General features: G+C 39.6%; 1 protein-coding gene across 4 annotated transcripts in view; it reads right to left on the bottom strand.

Moving 5' to 3' along the window:
• Positions 1-20,589, bottom strand: part of CDK14 (cyclin-dependent kinase 14) — a 506,888-nt gene that overhangs the window by 62,622 nt on the left and 423,677 nt on the right. For 3 of the 4 annotated variants that reach the window (XM_006779192.1, XM_006779193.2, XM_006779194.2), the window contains one exon: positions 15,479-15,622. In XM_006779192.1, coding sequence (XP_006779255.1) covers positions 15,507-15,622 — 116 coding nt within the window. In that variant the 3' untranslated portion in view covers positions 15,479-15,506. Of the gene's footprint in view, positions 1-2,201; positions 2,331-15,478; positions 15,623-20,589 lie in introns of those variants that run through there. The other variant, XM_015558314.1, reaches the window with a different exon arrangement.

The raw sequence follows: 20,589 nt of genomic DNA, 5'->3' as shown, positions 1-20,589 counted from the left end.
CCCCCCCCATGTGCACAAATTTCATGCACCGAGCCTCTAGTATTGCAATAACTATGTATGGTGCCAAGTGGGTAGTGGAAATATCAGAGGATCACTTTGTAAAGTATATGGTTGTCTAACCACTATGCTGTACACCTGAAACTGATACAAAAATAATATTGAATGTAAACTGTATTTGAAAAATATTTTTAAAAATTAAAAAAAAATGTCTTAACACTGGAAACTATCTTATTCACTGCTGCCTACAACAATACCCATATAATGGCTACTCAAAAAAAAACAAACACACAACTTGTTGAAAGAACAGAAGATTATGGTATGGTGAGTTAAATATTCACTAATTCAGTCAACATTAAAAAACTATTTTGATGGGCATTATGTTCCATACTAGGAGATGGAGACATTCTAGTGAAATAAGGATAAAACAGTACCAAATTTCCTGTATTCTGAGATTTAGATTCTGGTGAGGAAGACAGACAAATGACAGAGGACTTCAATACAGAGAAGCTGGAGCTTTGGCTTTGTTTCCAACATGCTTTGTAAAACAGACATACCTTTATTCGTGTTCACAAAATATATTGCACACTGTCAGGCATCTTGCTACATTCTACCATGGATCCCGAGTCAGAGGCTGGAACATCTCAGGATTCTTAACTCGGACACTGTCCTTTCTGTGCGTGACTCCTCTTCTCCATTTCTGTCCATTTTCAAATTCAAGGAAGTCTGAGTCTTGAGAGTAATTTCTCTGTCTCCCTTCTGAATCTGACATCAGGTAGCTCTGTCCTCAGCTTAGTAACTCATCTTGAATTCCTCCCATTTGCTTGTGAACCTGTCCTAGACTTCTGCCTCTCTGATTTCATTTTCTGGGTATCACCTGGGCTTTCAAACCTCACCTACCTTAACCTAGTGGTCCAGGTCAACATGACCAGTGATAAGTCATGTGGCTATCATGTACTTCCTCACAGGATGTGATGAGAAGAGCACTACATCTTGGTGTTATTCTTCTCCAAAACCCATAACCCCAGTAAACAGGAGAAAACATCATACGGGAAATTCTATACAATACCTGAACAGTACTCTTTCAAAGCATGAAGGTCATAAAGAGCAAAGGAAGATTGAGAAACTACCACAGACCACAGAAGACTAAGGAGACTATGATTAAATGCAATGTGGTACCCTGGAGTCATGAGAGGGAAAAAGGACATGAGTGTGAAAACAGATGAAATACAAATAAAGTTGACGTTTAATTAATAGGAAGGGACATATGTTAATATCTTAAGTTGATAAATGTACCATGGATATAAAGGTTGTAGATATTAAAAGTTGGTGAAGGGTATAGTTCTCTACACTCTTTACAACTTTGCTATACATCTACAAGTATTTCAAAAAGAAGAGTTAAAAAAAGAACCCTAATCTGACTGCTAATCATGTCGAATAGCAACTTTTAATTCTGAATCTCAAATTCACCCAGATTTCCATGAGCTACTTCCTACTATGTGGGTAGAGAAAAACCTGAGTCCCTTCTCCTGAAAGAAATTGAATTTATGCTGAATCTGATCAAGGCACTGTATTGAGTCCTGAGTCCTATAAAAAAAAATCTATGAAAATGGCCTGATAAGTTGGTGTTTTATAGTCAGAGTCTCTCCATGCAAGATCCAACCTAATGCATATAAAAAAAGGAAAAGTTGCAGCCCAAACAACTAATATATAGCAAAGGTCTTTTAACACTTGGTCTACTAATCGTCAACAGCATAGCAAATGATACTCTATTGTAATTTTCAGATGGTATACCTGTGAACACAAGAATAGAAATTTTATCCATTGTACCCCCAGAAAAACTGAGATATTCAATTAGATGGATAGGAGTGGAATAATTTTACACAGAAAAAAAATTCAGTGAACAGTAATTTATTCACGGGGGAAAATGTTACCAACATAATTAGCATGTTAGAGATATAGCAGAGCACTAGTGATATAGAGCAGTGGTTCTCATACTTTTTGGTCTTAGAGACCCTTGATATTTTCAAAAATTATAGAGGACCCCAAAAGAGCTTTTATTTACATGGATTATAGCTATTGATAGCATATTTATAATTAATATTTATTAATTAATTAAAAAGAAATTCATTACATGTTAATATAAAAACATTATTTGAATAAAAAGAACTATATTTTCCAAACAGAATTAGTGAGAAGGGTGGCACTGCTTTATTATGGAAATCTTTTTAATGTCTGGCTGAACAGAGGATAGCTGGATTCTCATATCTTCTTCTGCATTCAATCTGTTCTGTGACATGTTTTGGTTGAAGCAACTGAAGAAAATATGGTCTCTCACAGATAGGTAGTTGGAAAAGAAAAATATATTTTAATAGCCCTTTCAGATCTTTGTAGATATATATTCTTCTTTTATATTACAACAAAACTCAGCAAGTGGTAGTTTCTTAAGGGTGAGTTGCACTGGGAAATCTGAAACCATACCTAATGAATTCTTGGTGTCCTGTTACTTTAAAATCTATTGCTTTATTTTACAATTGTAGTGAATATCTTATTCATGCAATGATTTTCTAAATCATGCATTGGTCATTTGAAAACACTGGTTCAATGAGTTATGCAGACCTTTCAAATGTTGACACATTTCACTATGTAATGGGGAATAAAAACTTTATACTACCCTGACTAACCATGAAATGGAATTAGAATAAAATATACTAATGAACTGATAAAAGCAACTCATACTGACAGTTTCCGTATAAGCATATTGTAGGTACCAGCAGTTCCAGTTCCTGCTTGTACAAAAATGGCCTTGAGCATGACTTCGGTTGACTCAGATGGCCCAACTGCAGGAATTTGGCTAGCACTGACCAGTTCCAGTATGCTGACATTAATAATCCATCTGGGGACCAGCAAGGACACTGCCTGTATGTCCACAGCCCCTCCCCCTGATCTCTTTGTTCTGCTTACCTCTCCCTCCCTATAAAAACCCCTGCCTGCACTGAAATGCTAAGAGGAGTTTGGACAAGCATCCTCCCATCTTCTCAAGATGCCAGCACTTAGATAAACCTCTTTCCTTTTTAAAAAAATATGTTTTTATTGATTTTTTAGAGAGAGAAAAAGGATGAGGGAGAGAGAGATAGAAACATCGATGAGCAAGAAACATTGATGAGCTGCCTCCCGCACCTCCCTACTGGGGATTGAGCCCACAACCTGGAAATGAAACCTGTGACCTCTCGGTGCATGGGACAATGCTCAACCGACCGAGCCACACCGGTCAGGGCCTCTTTTCTTTTTTACCAGCATCTGTCTCACGAGTTTGGTTTTCACATTGGTAGGTAGTTGAACCTTGTTCTGGCTATAACTACATAATATCAAAAACTCCCATCTGCTTATGTCACCACCCATCTCACTTGAAAAGTGTTTGGGAAATTGTCAGCTCATAGTGGCAAATACAGTTTTCTAAAGTTTCCCCAAACTCTAATTTTCTAAGAGAAGCTTTAATAATTTTATCATTGGCAGCAAATACTATGAGTTGTGTGCTTTGGGTGACAGACTTAATTTTTCTTACTTTTAAGAAAATGTCTGCCAAATATCCCCATTTCAATAACAACATTTCTTTGTCAGCTAGTTATTCTTTCAAGTGAAGACCATGTTTCAGGAAATAAAAAACAACTTGTTCATCTTGCAACTCAAATGCCTACACCACAGCTTTTCCTGAAACAGCCATGGTAGTGAGGTCTACATGGAGATGGTTTATGTAAACCACCCACTGAGTCACACCGAACACTAAAGAACATTTACTCAAAGGGAGATATGTAACAAAATCAATCATTTTTACCTCTTCATCTAGATAATAATTACATTATTATTTTGTTGTTGTTGTTAATCCACAACTGAGGATATCTTTCCATCGATTTTTAGATAGTGGAAGGGAGGAGAGACAGAGAGAGAAACATCAATGTGTGAGTAACAAATCGATTGGTTGTCTACCACAAGAGCCCTGACCAGGGCTGGGGACTGGGTCTACAACTGAGGTACATGCCCTTGACTGGAATCCGACCTGGGACCCTTCAGTCCGCAGGCTGATGTTCTATCCTATCCACGAAGCCAAACCGGTCAGGGTCTAGAACATTATTAACTGAAACTGGCTTTTAAAAATAGTTACCATGGTGTGATGGTAAAGGGAACAGTGCCTAGGAATATGGTTTGGTGCTACTGCCTCAATTCATGCTAAGGAGCCAGCAGTTTTCCTCGCCAAGCTTTTGCATCCTTACAGTGCAAATGTCAGCCGTGCAAAAGGCAAAGAACATCTCAGTATTATTACAAAAGCAGTTTTGACTTTCCATGAAGTCTCTGGGGACCCTCAGAGTATGTGCACCACACACTGAGAACTACTGATGTAGAGGACAATTGGAAGGATGCCATTTCTTTGGCACCTAGGGACCTTTCCTAGGGGAACCCATAAATCTGAAGGTGAAATTTTAACAACAAGGTCACTCAATCCATACTGTGGAAGGATTCAACACAGGGAATGATAACTAGGAGAGCGTCAATATGTACCAGCTATTATTGTAGTTCGTGGAGAGGGGATTAACTGAGAAGGATGCAAGATTAGTAGTGAGTCTGCCCAGTCCCTGCATGCAGTGCAGACTTTGGAAGGCCAAGCTGAGGGCAGCGATGAAGAAAGAGGTGGGCAGGAGAGGGGGCAGGGCAGGAGACAAAGGTCACCATTTGCTCTGGCTCCGACTGCCAGGTGCCTCTGGCTCGCCCATCCTGAGAGGTAAGGACATCTTACTTAAAGTTAGTCTAAAACTGGGAAATCCACTTGGACACAACTTAGACTCAATGCTCTTACTTAAAAAACATATTCTTGACAATGTTCTCTCTTGAAATAGTTAATTTATTCATTTCTCTAACAAATCCGTCAGTTATTAACGAATTGAGTTACTGTGTTGAGAATTTAAAAAAAATCTTAACTTCAGATGAACCATTTCAGACAGTATATCATCATGTTTTTTTCAAAGGCCAGCTTTTGGACCACACAATAAAACTCCCAAATGAGGGGATGAGTGGATTCACACTGATGTTGAAATGTTTAGATTTGACAAACTAACAGAGTATATCTTGACAGCTATATTCAGTAGCTTATTGCTAAGCTTTTTATGCTGAATATAGAACAGGATAAATTTTCCACCAGTGTTTTCAGTAGGAGGTTTTAAGATTCCTCTTCACTGAAGACAGCAGACTGAGGCAGCTCGATAAAACAAGCATTGGCTATTTCATAACAGCTTCATAAACTGTCTCAATATTTAAGAGAAAAGGCAAAGACATTTTGAAAATATATGTTTTAACCAAAATCTGGATGCTAAGTAAACATCCTTTCGTGCTCGGCCAGAAAGACTTGCAGCTGTGGCATTTGTGACTTAAAATAACAAATGAAGATGTCTGTGTGAAAGATAAATGATACCATAAAAGTTTCTTATCAAAAGAAAAAAAAACATTTTCTGTTGCAATTTATGTAGAAAAGGGCTTTACACTAAAGCCCCTTTAACATGTAAAAATACTGGAACCTTTAAATTTGGAGTTCAGTTTGAGTACATAGTCGGCAATACTATTTTCTGTTTTGCCACCATATTCTCCTTTTACAAACTGCCGCTTAATTTTTCCTGTAAGGATATCTCTGTAGCTTCCTTTTGTTTGTAAATATGGCTACTGTAGGTTGCTGACTCTGTGGTAAAATATCAAATTCTAGATGAACTGACAACCAGGCAGTAATAGAACTGGAGAGCTTCCCCCCTCCCTCTTTAAAGAAAAAACAGATTAAAATTTTAACATTGTACCAAAACACAATGCAGTCATATTCTAAAACATACAAATATATTTCAACATGGACTAGATATCAATCTCCCCAAAGGCAAATACTCTCCTCTGTAAATGACTGCATTAGAAGCAGGGAGCCGCGCTTGGTTGGTGCAGCCTAGCTAACCACAGCCCTCTTAGAATTCAGTATGCAACTGAGCTAGTTTTCCACACCAGCAGAGGAAAAAAAAATCCCTCTTATTTCCTAAAGTTGCCCATCTCCGTTTCTGTTGAATTGCCACATCGCCCAGATAAAACATTTGAGAGTATGTCAGCTTTAATTAATGTAACATGACCTGATCATTTCCACAGTTAAGAATAAAGAAGTTTGCATTCTTTAAATCCAAAGCTCAACCTGGAGATTATGCTAAGTGGCTTCATTCATAGTCCACACTCCGCTGCTCCTGTCAGAAGGACAGCATTTGTCCCCTCTAGTGATAAACAAATTATACATGAAATCAATTCCACTTCACAATCATTTTTCCTATTGGGTATTATCTTTCCTTCTCTGCTCCCTCCAGTTAAGCCCACATCCTGTAACTTGCTAATGAGCTGGGGGCTTTCTGTTCCAGGTGGCACCCCCTGCCTCGAAGTCATGACATTTCCCATTTCGAATGCTGCTGGCATTTTTCGACAGCTCCTGTTAACTAGCCTTTTTGACCTGCGCTAAGAGGAACTCATCTGATCGAATCCTCTAGCCTGCCAATCATTCTAGCAAATGATCTTCACAGTCACTCCCAAGGCAGGAATGGGGGGGTGGGTGGAAGAAAGAAATGCGAGTGAGAGAATGAGGGAGTAGGCAAGCGGCTGCCTCTGCAGCTACCTAATGAGAATACTTTAAGTCTCCGAGGCAGCTGAAACACTGAAAAACTGGTGGGAAAATTAGGACACAACTGAATGCCTGGCTCTGTAATTACTGATTTCTTTCCATCCTGAGATCATTTCGAGAGCAACACCTCTGAGATGTGCCAGTTTCTACAGAACACAAGAACACCCTACCTGACGTGGAGAAAATAGATGTATTTCTCCTGCCACCATCAATATGCAATTCCCACAATCCCTCTCTGTCAAACAGCAACCTTCGCAGAATTAATTATGTGCTATAAGCTCGTTAAGTGTGCATTTGTAAACTAGGGGTGATTATCATGTTTGCCACAGTGAAGGAAGACCTCCCCCCACCCCACCTCAGGCATGTTTTAAATGTTACCATCATTTAGGGGTGTTGATTTATGCTCATTTACATAAAAACAAACAGGTATGGTTGAACATGGCACTGGGCTCAAGGAGGACTTAACAGTGAAAACATGGGCATTCTTATTAATGAGGTAAAAAAAATTTTCCCTTCTAGATTTTCTTGCTGTGCAAGTTATTTGGTGGGTCCTCAGCCCACAGAGCAGCTCAATGATGTTAGGAAGAAAAATCGGGTATATGGACCTTTGACAACGGATCACAGTTCTAGGTATCTTAATATAAAGTAGATTTGTTGACCAAGAAATGATACAACATAATCATTACACCACTCTATGTAATAATGTAAAATAAATACTGTACATGATTAAATTGCACATGATAATCACACATCTTTCCCCATTTATAGTAATTAGACCAATAGTCCCATTTACAGTAATAATTATATGTAATTGAGGGCATTTTACTAATTGCATTGAAAATGATAATCCAGAGCAATTAAAAATCCAAGCGCAGTATACATAAAGCAAACTACATTAAAAGAATGGTGATAATTTAAAGAAAAAAAATTCACCCCAAAATGGAAGTTAACAGTCACAGTATTTTTTAATATATATATTTTTAATTTTTAGAGAGAGAGAGGAAGGAAGAAGGAAAGATAGAAACATCCACATAAGAGTAAAACATCCACTGACTGCCTCTTGCATGCCCCTACTGGGGATTGACCCAAACCCAGGCATATTCACTGACCAGAAATCCAACATCAACCTTTTGGTGCACAGGATGGTGCCCAACTAACTGAGCCACACTGGCCAGGGCAACAGCCACAGTATTTGATTCCATGCTTGACATATATGGTGATATTTATTATGAGTTAAATTTCCATCAACTTCTCAACTTTTGTATTTTTTTTGTTTGAGAGTTTGTTCATTATTTCCATAGGTGGAAAGCAACTCTTTGACTAATCTATGATGCTATCCTAGCAATTATTCTATTGGCTGTGTGAGCATACAGAGTGTGTATGTTCGTGTGTGTGTGTGTGTGTGTGTGTGTGTGTGTGTGTATGTGTGTAGGAAACAGCTATCCAAAATTCCAAAAGAGACTTGGTAAATTATTCATTTGCACAACTGATTTGATGTTCTTAAAAGCTTTATTTCATAGAAGCATCTCAGAATATTGCAAACATTTTGTTAACTATCCTTGTAATAATTTAGCTCAAATGTTTAACTTTGTTAGACATGAAATACATTTGGGTTGAGCTTTTCATAACATTTACTATCTGTCTAGAATTTTAATGTGTCTAAGGCCCTGAATCCCTGGCTTTTGTCCCGGAGCCCCAGTGTGCACCCCTCCCTGACCCCACTCCCCACTTCTACCCAGACAAAGCTCCCTCGTGAGGACTATCTCAGGAGGAGTGATGAGCATCGTGGGACAATGGGAATAGTTTCAAGCTTCTTTTTGCCTTCCCTTCCCGACATTATCATTTAGACATTGTCCTCCATGCATTCAAATGTCATCTCAGACCATCAGCCCACTTCAACTCAAACAGCCTCCTTTCATGCTCAGACACTTCTTAGAGTATCCGCAGACCACAAAGACTGTCTAGTGGGACTCAGCTGCTACCCTGGTATTAATAATACAATACAGTGCACTTAGGGCATAGACGATTCCCTCTGTATCCCAAATTCATAAGACTCGCCATGAAATAAAAAGGAAAATCGAGCACCTGAGCTGATTATAACTGCTTGCTATAATCTATGTGACTGCTAACTTCATAGCAGTGTGGCCAAGCACTCTAACAGACATCTCGCTTACTAGCCACATCACATCCCGTGTCTACTATTTTTTATAAGAAAGCTTCACTCATATTATGCTGCTGGCTAAATAGTCCCTAAGAAATTAATTTGGGTTTTAAAAAGACAGCGATACAAGTTGCAGTTTTTATTCATACCTCCCTCCCCCCACTTTGAAAGCTCATCTAACTTGAAACACCGAATCACAAAAATATAGCCAAGTTTTGAGCATCCATGGCTGATGAACCAATCTGTGAAACATAAAATGCTTCTTGTCTTTTAGTCTTTTTGCTTTTAAAAACTCTCAATCGGAGAAGGGAAAAGGAAAAGGGCAAAAACTATTATTATTTTTAGTTTTAAAAATATCACTCTGAATTTTTTTTAAGAAAAACACACTGAAATATTTAAAGGCAATGGAGTGTCATGTGAGTTAAAACAATAGTTTAGAAAAACAATGTGCATGTGCACACATTTGTGCGTGCCTGTGTGTGTGTGTGTCTGTGTATGAGAATAACAAATGTAGTAAAATGCAAACATTTGGGGAAAATGGGGAAAGGGTATAAAGGGTATCAGGAATTCTTTGTACTATTCTTACTATTTCTGCAACTTTTCTATAAATCTGAAATTATGTCAATAGAAAAAAATGAAATGAATGCTTAAAAATGTACTCTGGATGAAGCATGATATATTTAACTTTACTTTCACTCTGCTTTGTCACATTCCCAGGACATAATTAAGCAGATTAGGTAGCAAAGGCCTTAGAGTCCTTTGCTAACCCCTTCACAGGGTTGGTGTTGATGGTGCAGAGCACAGGGAGAAGTGCAGAGGCAGAGAAGGGAGGGAGGAAAGAAGGGACAAACTTCCTTAACCTACCAATTTGCATCGGTTTAGAGGAGATAACAGACTCTCCAGGGTAGAGGGAAACTAAGGAAAGGGGGTGGAGGTAGGGCAGGGACACTAAACCACATTCCAGCCTCTTCTCAGCATTCTGCATCGGTGGTTTGAAGCACTGTCAACTTCCTGAATAAGATGTATTTTTTAATCTGCAGCAATGAAGGGGTAATGACAAAAACCAGGGAGTTTTTCAGATAAAGCCTTCAAGAAACACTGAGGTTTGTTTCCCCCTCTCTCTGTTGTTTCCAGAACTAGTCTTGTCAACCACAGGAGACAACAGACAATAAAACTGTAGTCGTTTGATAGGAAAAAAATTTGCAGGTTCATGAAGAAAATAACAGTTCTTACAGAAAAAAAATCAGAAGCCTTCCTGCTGCTGAAAGAAAGTTAGATCCCAAACTTGAATTTCTTACACTGTGATAAGTACTGATTGGTAGTGTCTCCTTTTGTGACTAAAGTTGTGAAAATGCAACATGGCTTAAAAAGACCTTTAGTCTTTTGAGGAAACGTCATACTGTTCTCCACAGTGGCTGCACCAGTCTGCATTCCCACCAGCAGTGCAGGAGGGTTCCTTTTTCTCTGCATCCTCGCCAGCACTTGCCCTTTGTTGATTTGTTGATGACAGCCATTCTGGCAGGTGTGAGATGGTACCTCATTGTTGTTTTGATTTGCATCTCTCAGATGATTAGTGACTTTGAGCATATTTTCATATGTCTCCTGGCCTTCTGTATGTCCTCTTTTGAAAACTGTCTATTTAGGTCCTTTGCCCATTTTTTGATTGGGTTGTTTATCTTCCTTTTGTTAAGTTGTATGAGTTCCCTGTAAATGTTGGAGCTTAAACCCTTATCGGTGATAACATTGGCAAATATGGTCTCCCATGCAGTGGGCTTTCTTGTTGTTTTGTTGATGGTTTCTTTTGCTGTGCAGAAGCTTTTTATTTTGATGTAGTCCCATTTGTTTATTTTCTCCTTAGTTTCCATTGCCCTGAGTTATGTCGGTAAAGATGCTGCTATGACAAATGTCTGCTATTTTGCTTCCTCTAAGATTTTTATGGTTTCCACAAAAACTAAAAATGGAACTAGCATTTGACCCAGTAATACCAGTTCTAGGTATATATATCTCAAGAAAACAGAAACACCAATCAGAAAGGATATATGCACCCCTATGTTTATAGCAGTACAATTTACAATAGCTAAGATTTGGAAACAGCCAAAATGCCCATCAGCAGATGAGTGGATTAGAAAACTGTGATACATAATGAACAGAAATAGATACAGAGACAAAGAAGCAATGAACCAACTGTCAAACTATAGCGGGAAGGCAGGAGAGGGTTGGGGTGGTGGTGGTAAGAGATCAACTGAAGGACTCCTATGCATGCATATAAGGATAACCAATGGACACAGACACTAGGGGTGGGGGTGAGGGCATGTGCCGGGGGTAGGGGAAGCTGGGGGGGAAGTCAATGGGGGAAAAAGGAGACATATGTACTACTATTTGTAATACTTTAAGCAATAAAAAAAGACCTTTAGTCAAAAATATCACACAAATGAGGATGCTGTTACTCCATGAAAAGTGGAGTGCCCCTTTGTACTGGCTGGTTTCCTTCCTTAGTAGTGGCCAGGCAAGGTACCTTCAGACTACACAGCGTGCTTCAGCCCTCTGAGGGGTTCCTTAAGTAAAGGTTGGCCATCTAGGCCCCAGCTCAGCTGACTGGATCAGGGCTCAGTGCCTGACCAAGGGTGGTCTAGTCAGCCAGCGGCTTCTGGGGTGACTGAAAAAACAGCCTTGCTCTCTACTGCACAATGATGACGACCCTAATCAGAACTGCTGCTGGGGAGGGACTGAGTCTGAGGAAAAGATCTCAGCGATACAGAAAAAGAGACAGAGAAATGACAATGGGCAGGATTCCTGCATAAGCGGAAACAAGTCTGCAGAAGCCAGGAGGTGAGGAGAAGATGAAAGGGATGTGAATTGATGCAGCCACAGAACCAGTGAGCTGCCACAGTGTCACAGGATAAAGGAGAGAGCAGGTGGGTGTTTCTCCAGGAGCAGTTACCAGGGTCCAGATGGCAGAACGAAAGCTCCCATGGGACTCTAAGGAGCACTGAATGTTTGCGTACCTATGTGGACTGTCAGCCTGTTCTGCCTTACTCCCCCCCCCCCCCCCGAGCAATCTCAACAAAGACCACCATTAGCTGAGGAAATCTGTGTCTCCTTCCCCTAAAATAGCCCACACCCACTTTCTCCCGGTCTCTCCTGTTCCCGGCACAGCTCTTCCTGTCCTTCTCAATGGTCCCTCTCTGTCGCTCTCCCTCTGCTACCTACCTCTTTCCTCATTTGAGAGTTTCTCTTCCTCAAACACTTTGAGCTTCTCTTAGGTGGCTATCATCTAGAATAGACACAAATTTATACTGATTGAATCCATTTTAATGCATTCTGTTTACCTGGAAGACTACGTTTAGTTATTGCTTGATAACTAAATCAAGCAGAGAGAGCCTAACCCTTTTTTGTCTCATTGTCATATAATACTTAAATACTGGTGATTAGCAAAGATAATACTCTATAAGGCAAGGTGAAGGTCACCAAAATCTGCATGTAGCTAACTTCTTACACTTGAACCAAATACAATTTTTTCATGCACTAGACAGACAGATATTAAATTTGTACTTATTACAAATTTAATAGGGTCTGAAGACCAGCTGATTCACTGAAAAGAGATGTACCCTAATGAGCACATATCATTTCAGAAAAAAATGTGAAGACTTCTGTCTAACAGATTAGAGGCCACTCTTATTCCTTGTATTCAGCAAAAAGAGAAGTAGACACTGTCTGTTTAGAAAAACTGGAAATTAAGCTCAACATAGGGCTGTGTTTGGTATCAGGGTATGCAAATGTAAGTGAATCTACTGGATGTGGTATTCAACATAGCTTCTAGTCTTTTCCTTGGGGAAAATTTATATGCACACTGAAGGCTCCCTCAGACATTAAGAGGATTTTACTCTTCAATGGTGATAAAAAAGTGGGGACAATCTATGAGATCGTGAGTCTGTTAATATCTTTAGAGGATAACAAAATGCAGAAAGCACAGTCTTGTGGTCACCTGGTGGCACTAGCCCATGTTCAACTCAGGTAGTGTTTGGTTTTTCTTTTCATTTGATTTGGTCGCAGGACCCTGAAACCAAAATTGCTTTCTGCTTGCAAAGGAAAATGCTTCTCATTATCCCGTTTATGCAAATCCAGGACTATTAACGAAATAATGAAGTGACCTTCGAATGCAAGTACAGAAACAGTTTGGCGTTGAGGGACTGGGGAAAAATTAGGGCCTGAAACACTGCTGCCTATCAGTCCTCGTCATTTCAAAAACAGAAGAGAATCAATGCACTTCCCTCCTGCTAACTCTCAAGAGAGATGGGGAAATGCTGACCTTAGCCTAGTCTTAATCTATTAGGGCCCCCAACTTTTCCCCCTCCCTCTCCTTCCCAACCTTTCTGGGCTTTACAAAGAACTGGGACATTTGAGGAAAAGTTAATATGCCACATCCTGCTCTAAACAGTTAATTCATCAAAAACAAAATTAAAATATAGAAAATTCCATGTTTTTCTCTATGAATACCTATATTTACTTAGATTTTTTTTGCTCAACATGTCTACAATTTGATATTCAACTATTGGTCAAACTAAGTTCTTTTGTACAGGACGTCTTAGGACAATATATAGGCTATATATTTTTTATCTCTAAGATGGCCCCATTTGATTAAAATTAAAAACCCACTAAGGGGAGAAATTAAAATGATTTCTTTTTCGGCTGACAGAAAACTCAGAAGCCAGTTTCCATGCAACTTTTCTGAGAAAAGAAAAATTAAGATGTTTTCTTAATATAATGTTTAATCAAGCTGAGGTAGTTAAATTTGGAAAAGAGCAACAAAAACACTGATATTAAGGCTTTACAAGTTGATGTAAAATGACAAAATTCATAGAGAAGATATTTGTGTTATCAAATAATTCTAGAGGAAGATCTTCTAACATGCAGATATAACCTTAAATTAGTTTAAAAAATATACTGCAAAGAAAATACATTTTAAAAGGCTTTTAAATACTGATGATCACAGTTCTGAGCAGCTTTTAAAATTTCTTTTCAATTAATTTTTGAATCCTCACAGGCTAGGCTTGTGTTCTGTAAGTTTGATTTGATTTTATAAGGAGAAGCTGACCTCATCTACACATGCTTTAACAGCTTTGACTGGCCAGGCTCAGGCTGGAGAACTCTCAAAAGAGCAGAGAAGAAAGAACACAGCCTTACAATTGAAATTCAAACTTGCTTGTGTGCATGTGTGTATGAGAGAGCAGCCCAAATAAAGTCCACTTTTTGTTTTGTTCTACTGAATTGGCTAAAGGATTTATAAAGCCAGGGCCCTCATTATGATAATGTAGGTTAAATACTTTAAGTCTATGCTGCAACCTCATGCATTCAAACCACTCTCAGAACCAGGAGGTTGCTGGTCAAACACTCAGCCCCACTCTTTGTCTGACCAATGGAAATTCAGAATGGCAGCACAAACGCTGTGGGGCAGTGAAGCTGTGCTTCTAGGTAACTGCATCCAACAGGGAAAAATAACTTGAAGAGTGAAGGGTCTCACTCCTACCACAAGACAAAGTGGACAATTTAATTCGCTCTCTTTGCCAGGCTGACAATGCAGCCTGTTAACCTCTTTCCCGTTAAGAGACAGAGGAAGGAAGAGGAGGGCCAGCCATGCTGTGCCCATCCTCCAGTTCACTAGAGGACATCCACATGAGCAAAGAACAAACATGGACTAGCGAATAAGAAACTTTCCCCACAGAAATGTTGGTTCTCTATCTGCTTGAGAGTGTTTCATGACGTTGAAGGAAAAGATGTGCACACACACACACACACACACACACACACACACACACACACACACGCGCGCGCGCGCGCACAAAATTCCCCAAACCCAGACACTTCCATCTGGCAATAAAAGAGAGGCACAGGCATTTCAGAAGTTGCTGTCCTATGTTTGTTTCTGTGAAGCATGTGTGATGACGGGGACAGGCTGACAGGCCCAGCAATGGCCCTGTTTAGATTACGCTCCTTATCTGCAGAATAGTGGCAGTCACAGTCCCATACAGGAAACAAAGGGACACTTCGCCCTGATAAGGTCTGTACCAGGGGCCTGGCAAGGAACAGAAATGGGTGGCGTGGCCCACGTGGCCGCTGAGCAACGCCTAGAGCACATGTCTTTCCCGAGGCAGGCGGCCAGCATTCAGTCAGACTCACTCACTTCCGGCTGGATTGTGAGCATGGGATGGAGCTGCCGATCTTTCAAGAAAAGCCAGAAATCCAGACGTTGGGTAAAATCTCCCCATTTTAAAATGAGAGCAACTGATTGAAAAATAAATTGTGTGGGTCAAACAAAGCAGGTCTGTGGCTTCGATTCAGCTCAAGGTTAACCTTTTTCTCACCTCAGTGAAGAATGTGTGAATAGTTAGAATGGTTTGCTTCTGACTAAATGGCTTGTTTCAGACCATATGAATGAAGTACAGTTTTGGTTAGAATCCAGAAATGCCTGAAAATATGCAAATGACTGACTGCACTTCTCTTTAGTAGAACCGGGGGTGAATACCATAATGAACATAAGAGACTTGTCAGGTGGGGAAAAACCTGAACTATTTCATTTAAAAGATCTATTTGACATCTACTCAATATTATTTTCCAAGGAAAGTGGGCCATCTTACCTGTGCTCTCTTGAGAACGCTGTGCTCATCAGTGCTTGCTGTTTGATAGACTTTTGCCATAACTATTGTTTTTCCCAAAGGCCCGCATGCTTTCTCCAGATTCTGGCTGCAGTCTTACATTTGGGACGGTAAAAATAGAAGACACTGTGGACAGAATGAAAAGTTACCATTTATATATTTACCAATGTATTTCTTATCTTCTTTTTTAATAAAAATGGATATTGAGATACAATTCTGGAGGGCGCATGGAATATTACAATATATATTGGCCTTTGAAAATCAAGTAATCACAGCCACACTCACATTTACACAGACTTACATATGACAGGACAGTCTGCCTTCTCCTCAGAATCACAGCTCAGTTGGTGAAAACAACCTATTTTTCCCTTTCTTTGTGCCACACTTTCATCCACTCATTAAAGAAATATTTATTGAGTCCCATGCTGTCCAAGGACTTCAGAACCCTGAAGTGCATGAATCAGAAGGAAAAGAAATCCCTGTTCTTACAGATTCCATCTGGGGAAGACAGAGGAAGACTATCAGACAAATATAAACTATCAACTGGAAGTGAGTGTCATGATGAAAAATAAATCAAGGAAGAGAAATTGGAAATGCTGGGGTAGAAGTAGATACATTTAAACAGAGACCCAGAGGAGGTGAGAGGATAAGCCACACCTACCTAGAGGAAGAGGAAGTATAAATGTAGAAAGGGGACACAGGAAGAACTGACTCTCAGGAGGTAAGAAGAGAAACAGGCAAAAAAGTTAGGAGGCTATTGTAAAAATACAAGTGACAAGTGGATAAAAAAGCTGTGGTACATGTCTACAATGGAATATTACTCATTCATAAAAAAAAGAATGAAGCCTTACCATTTGTGACAGCACTAATGGACCTACAGGATATTATGCTCAGTGAAGTACAAATTTGTCAGAGAAAGACAAATACCATATAATTCACTTCTATGTGGAATCTAAAGAACAATATAAATGAACAAACAAAACAGAAACAAACTCACAAATGCAGAGAAACGACTAGTGGTTGCCAGAGGGGAGGGGAGCTGGGGGACTGGATGAAAAAGGTGAAGGGATGAGAAGATTGGTAGTCACAAAATAGTTTCAGGGATGTAAAATACAGCATCGGAAATAGACTCAATAATATTGCAATAACTATGTATGGTGTCAGGTGGGTAGTAGAAATATCAGGGGGAACACTTTGTAAAGTATATGATTGTCTAACACTATGTTGTACACCTGAAACTAATACAAAATAATATTGAAAAAAAATGAGAACAAAATACAGGTGAAAGAAGACAACCAGTGACTTGGAACACAGTGATATTGGAGAAGGGAGAAAAAGGGGTATGATTCTGGATATACTGTGAAGATAATACCAACAGAGTCTGTGGAAGAAGTGAGTATGGGTGTGACAAAAGAAAGCTTCTGAGAGAACCTTTATTAACAGGAAGAACAATGTTGCCATTTATTGACAAGGGGAAGACTTCAGAGGGAGCCAGGCTGGGGGAAGAGCTGAGGAGTTCAGTTTTTGGAATACTACTGGTTCTTTGAGATGCCTACTAGGTGGCCAAATGGAGCATCTGAGTAGTCAGGTGGATATGCAGTCAGGGGAGGTGGGACTGGAGATACAAATTTGGAAGCTGTCAATGTATAAATAACATTGAAATCATGAGATTGGATGATATCATCTGGGCTCTAAGGAGTGAATATAGATAGAAAGATTTGAGGACTAAGCCCCAGGGCACTCTAACAGTGAGAGGTCTGGCGGATCAGGAGAAATCCACAGGAGCCTGGAAAGTAGAGGTAGAAGGAAAACCCCGGGAGAGTCCTGTCCTAGAATCCAAGTGAAGGAAATGTTACTCAGAGGGGAGGGTGGTCAACTGGGTTGAATTCTGCTGATGGATCAAGATGAGGGCTGAGGAAAGGTCAACGGATAGAGACTTGGAAAACAGTGGTTTTGGAGTCTTGGGGGCAAAAGCCTGGGTCAAAAGGATCCACAAGGGAATGGAAATCTAGGAATTACAGGCAGCAAATATATTTAAAATGGTGTATGCTTGTTTTACTTTTTATAAGATGACATGGAACTACCTGGCACAATGCTGTTTTAGGGTAATATCTAGGACATATTTAGGACCGGGTAGGAAAACCTGCAAACATTACAGCTGGAAAGGTCCTTAGGGAGCACTGTTTCTCTCAACGAGAAACCAGAAGCGCACAAGAATAAGAAACTTGGCCAAAGTTGCCGGGCGACTTTGTGGAGCTGATGCTAGAATCCAGGAAGTCTGGTTCCCGGTTCAGGGCTCTTTACACTGCACCAATTTGTTAGGCTGTTTTTCACTGCAGATCAGAGTGCTGTGAATGAGCAAATGAATGTAATAAAATCAAGGCCTTTGCGCTATGAAGTGTATTTTGTTCATTTACTTTGACAAGGGTAGTTCAGCTTCAATAATTTATGTCACTTGATAGTATACACAGGAGAATGCCCTATGGTGTGTTTGGGAAAAGTAATGAATTTCTTCTAAATCAGCCTCTCATTTACTTCCCTGCAATTAAATCTCTGTGAAGAAGTGGGGCAAGGCTGTTGGGGTTTCAGGACAGGAAGAATGACAAGGTGCCACCAGAATTAGCCAACTTTAACTGCAAGATCCCCAGGTAACTGTGCCATTATTCCTGCTTGATAAGTTTGTAATTCCTGCCTCACTGGCACACTAATACATTACTTCTAAATTGTGGTATTATGTAAACTGATGGGGTTTTAAGGACTATTATAATAAAGAAAGGTACTCTATTGTCATATGTTCTTCCAAAGAAAATAAGAGTCTGGCATAAGTAAACAACTTCATCTTTGTATAATCCATGAAATGACTGCAGTGCTCTATCTACATAACCAGGGCTCTGACCACATTCGATAGTCTTCTCTCAGGGTCTGATACATTATAGTGGCCAAGAAGGCTGGTGCCCACTCTTCTCCCTTCCATCTGGTTTCATTTTCTGCTTGCATAACTATTTTTCTTTTGTCAACATTATTTTTAAACATGCTATCTTTTTGGCCAAGTTCCTTATTCTTGTGCGCTTCTGGTTTCTCATTGAGAGAAACAGTGCTCACTAAGGAGCTATCTTTTAAGACTGTGAGTGCCCTGGACTGAACTGTGTCCTCCCAAATTTGTATGTTGAAGCCTTAACCCCCAACATGATGGTCTTTCGAGATGGGGCTCTGAGTAATAATTAGGGCTAGATGAGCTCATGAGGGTGGGGCTCTCATGACAAGATTAGCGGCTTTATAGGAAGAGGACGTGAGAAAGAGGTGACTCTCTGCCATGTGAGCAGACAGCATGGTAGCTGTCCACAAGGAAGGGAGAGGCTCTCACCAGGAACCCGATTTGCTTGCCCTTTGAACTTGAACTTCCCACTTTGAACTTGAACTTCCCAGTGCCAAGGACTGTGAGAAACCGTTTTTGTTTAAGGACCTCCCCACCCCTTTGCCTATAGGAGCCTGAACAGACAATGCAGTGAGGTGCCTGGAATCGATGAATCTAAACCATCACCTGCTTGCTAAGACGATCCATTTATTGGTTCCATAACACGTCTTCTCAGACGGACCTCCTACCAAATCTTGAAAAGGAAGCAAGCACAGAAGGGTACTGCCAGCTCTACTGCCATTGCCAGCTGGTGAACTATTACAAGACTCCATGCTAATGCAAAACTGAATGTTAAGAATCTCTAAATATAGTCTGCAGAACCTCAACCTAGATAACAGTCACCAAAACCAGTCATTTCACCCAGAGGAACTAGTTCCAAAGTCTCCTCCAAAGTCTCAGAGTGCTTTGTTTTGTAAACATGTGTATAGGACTACCATGTTGTTCAAAATGGAAATGACTATAGTATTTAATACTGGGACTGTTCTTTCTTGGGACTGGATTTATGCATCATAATGATTATCTACTAGACACAGAAACAGCATTTCTGTAACTCAAAATTGTTACCAGAGGCATTTAGCAGAATCATGCTTTAAAAAAAATAATGATTTCTCATCTTTATTCTCTCCCCTTCAAAAGGTTTCACTCCTCCTGATGTTTAACGTTATGCAAAGATGTGTTTCTGCCAATGAATATCACCTTATGGTTATGCTGCTGCAAATAGCCTGCTGTGAGCTGATAAAGGGATTAATGCAGCCAAAATTCTTAATCTGTGAAATTACAAATTAAATTCTCATATTAAAAATACCACCCTGAGGTATTTTTTGTGGTTTTAATTCCCCTCTGGTGTTCTGCATACACTGTGCTTGCTAATGAGGGGGACAAGGCTGTCTCCGCTGGCAGCCTGCTGCCGAGTGATAATGTGGAGGCATTTACTTCCTGATAGAAAATGGATTTAACCACTGGCTGATAAACTAAGTGGCAAGTGGGTAATAAGTCCATATTAACAGAAAAGTAGGACTACAAAATTCAGAATTTATAGACCATCAAAATGCTGGCTTAAACTCAGTCATCAAGTCAGATGGGATTGAGATGTCACCAAGGAGGAGTGATATCAAGCTACAAGTTACACTAAAAAAGGGGAAAAAACCATATGTTTGAGTTTGATGAGCCATAAACTAATAAGCCCATTTGCATCATTTTTTTCAGTATAAAAGAATGTGCCACCAATTCATTATTTTTCCATAGTGATCTCATCTTTAATTTTTTTTAAAAAAATAGGGATAGCTGTTGTCATGGTCAGTGGGTATACTTTTAAAAAGGAAGTAGTGCAGAACATAAAATAAATATGTAAGTTTTTAAAAATTTACAAAGCTTAGGGGGATAGTGGATTATATATCTATAGTCACTTTAGGCTAAAAAAAAGGAATTCAAATTAATTGTGGGATTATAAAAAATAATTTAGGGTAGGAATACTTAAGAGCAGTTGTTACTTATGACTTAGTTCCAAAATAAAAGGGTTATTGCTGCCAAGGAGAATTTAATACAACGGGGGAAACGTCTAAAGTCCAAAATATTAAATAAATAACTAGGTATGTTCATGGTAATTGATGTATATTCAAGGATTAATGAGCACATCATCAATATCTATGCATATATGGAGCATATTAATTTTCAGGCA

This window comes from Myotis davidii, unplaced genomic scaffold (assembly GCF_000327345.1).
Source record: "Myotis davidii unplaced genomic scaffold, ASM32734v1 scaffold187, whole genome shotgun sequence".
Classification (NCBI taxonomy): domain Eukaryota; kingdom Metazoa; phylum Chordata; class Mammalia; order Chiroptera; family Vespertilionidae; genus Myotis; species Myotis davidii.
This window is presented reverse-complemented; position numbering and strand designations above follow the sequence as displayed.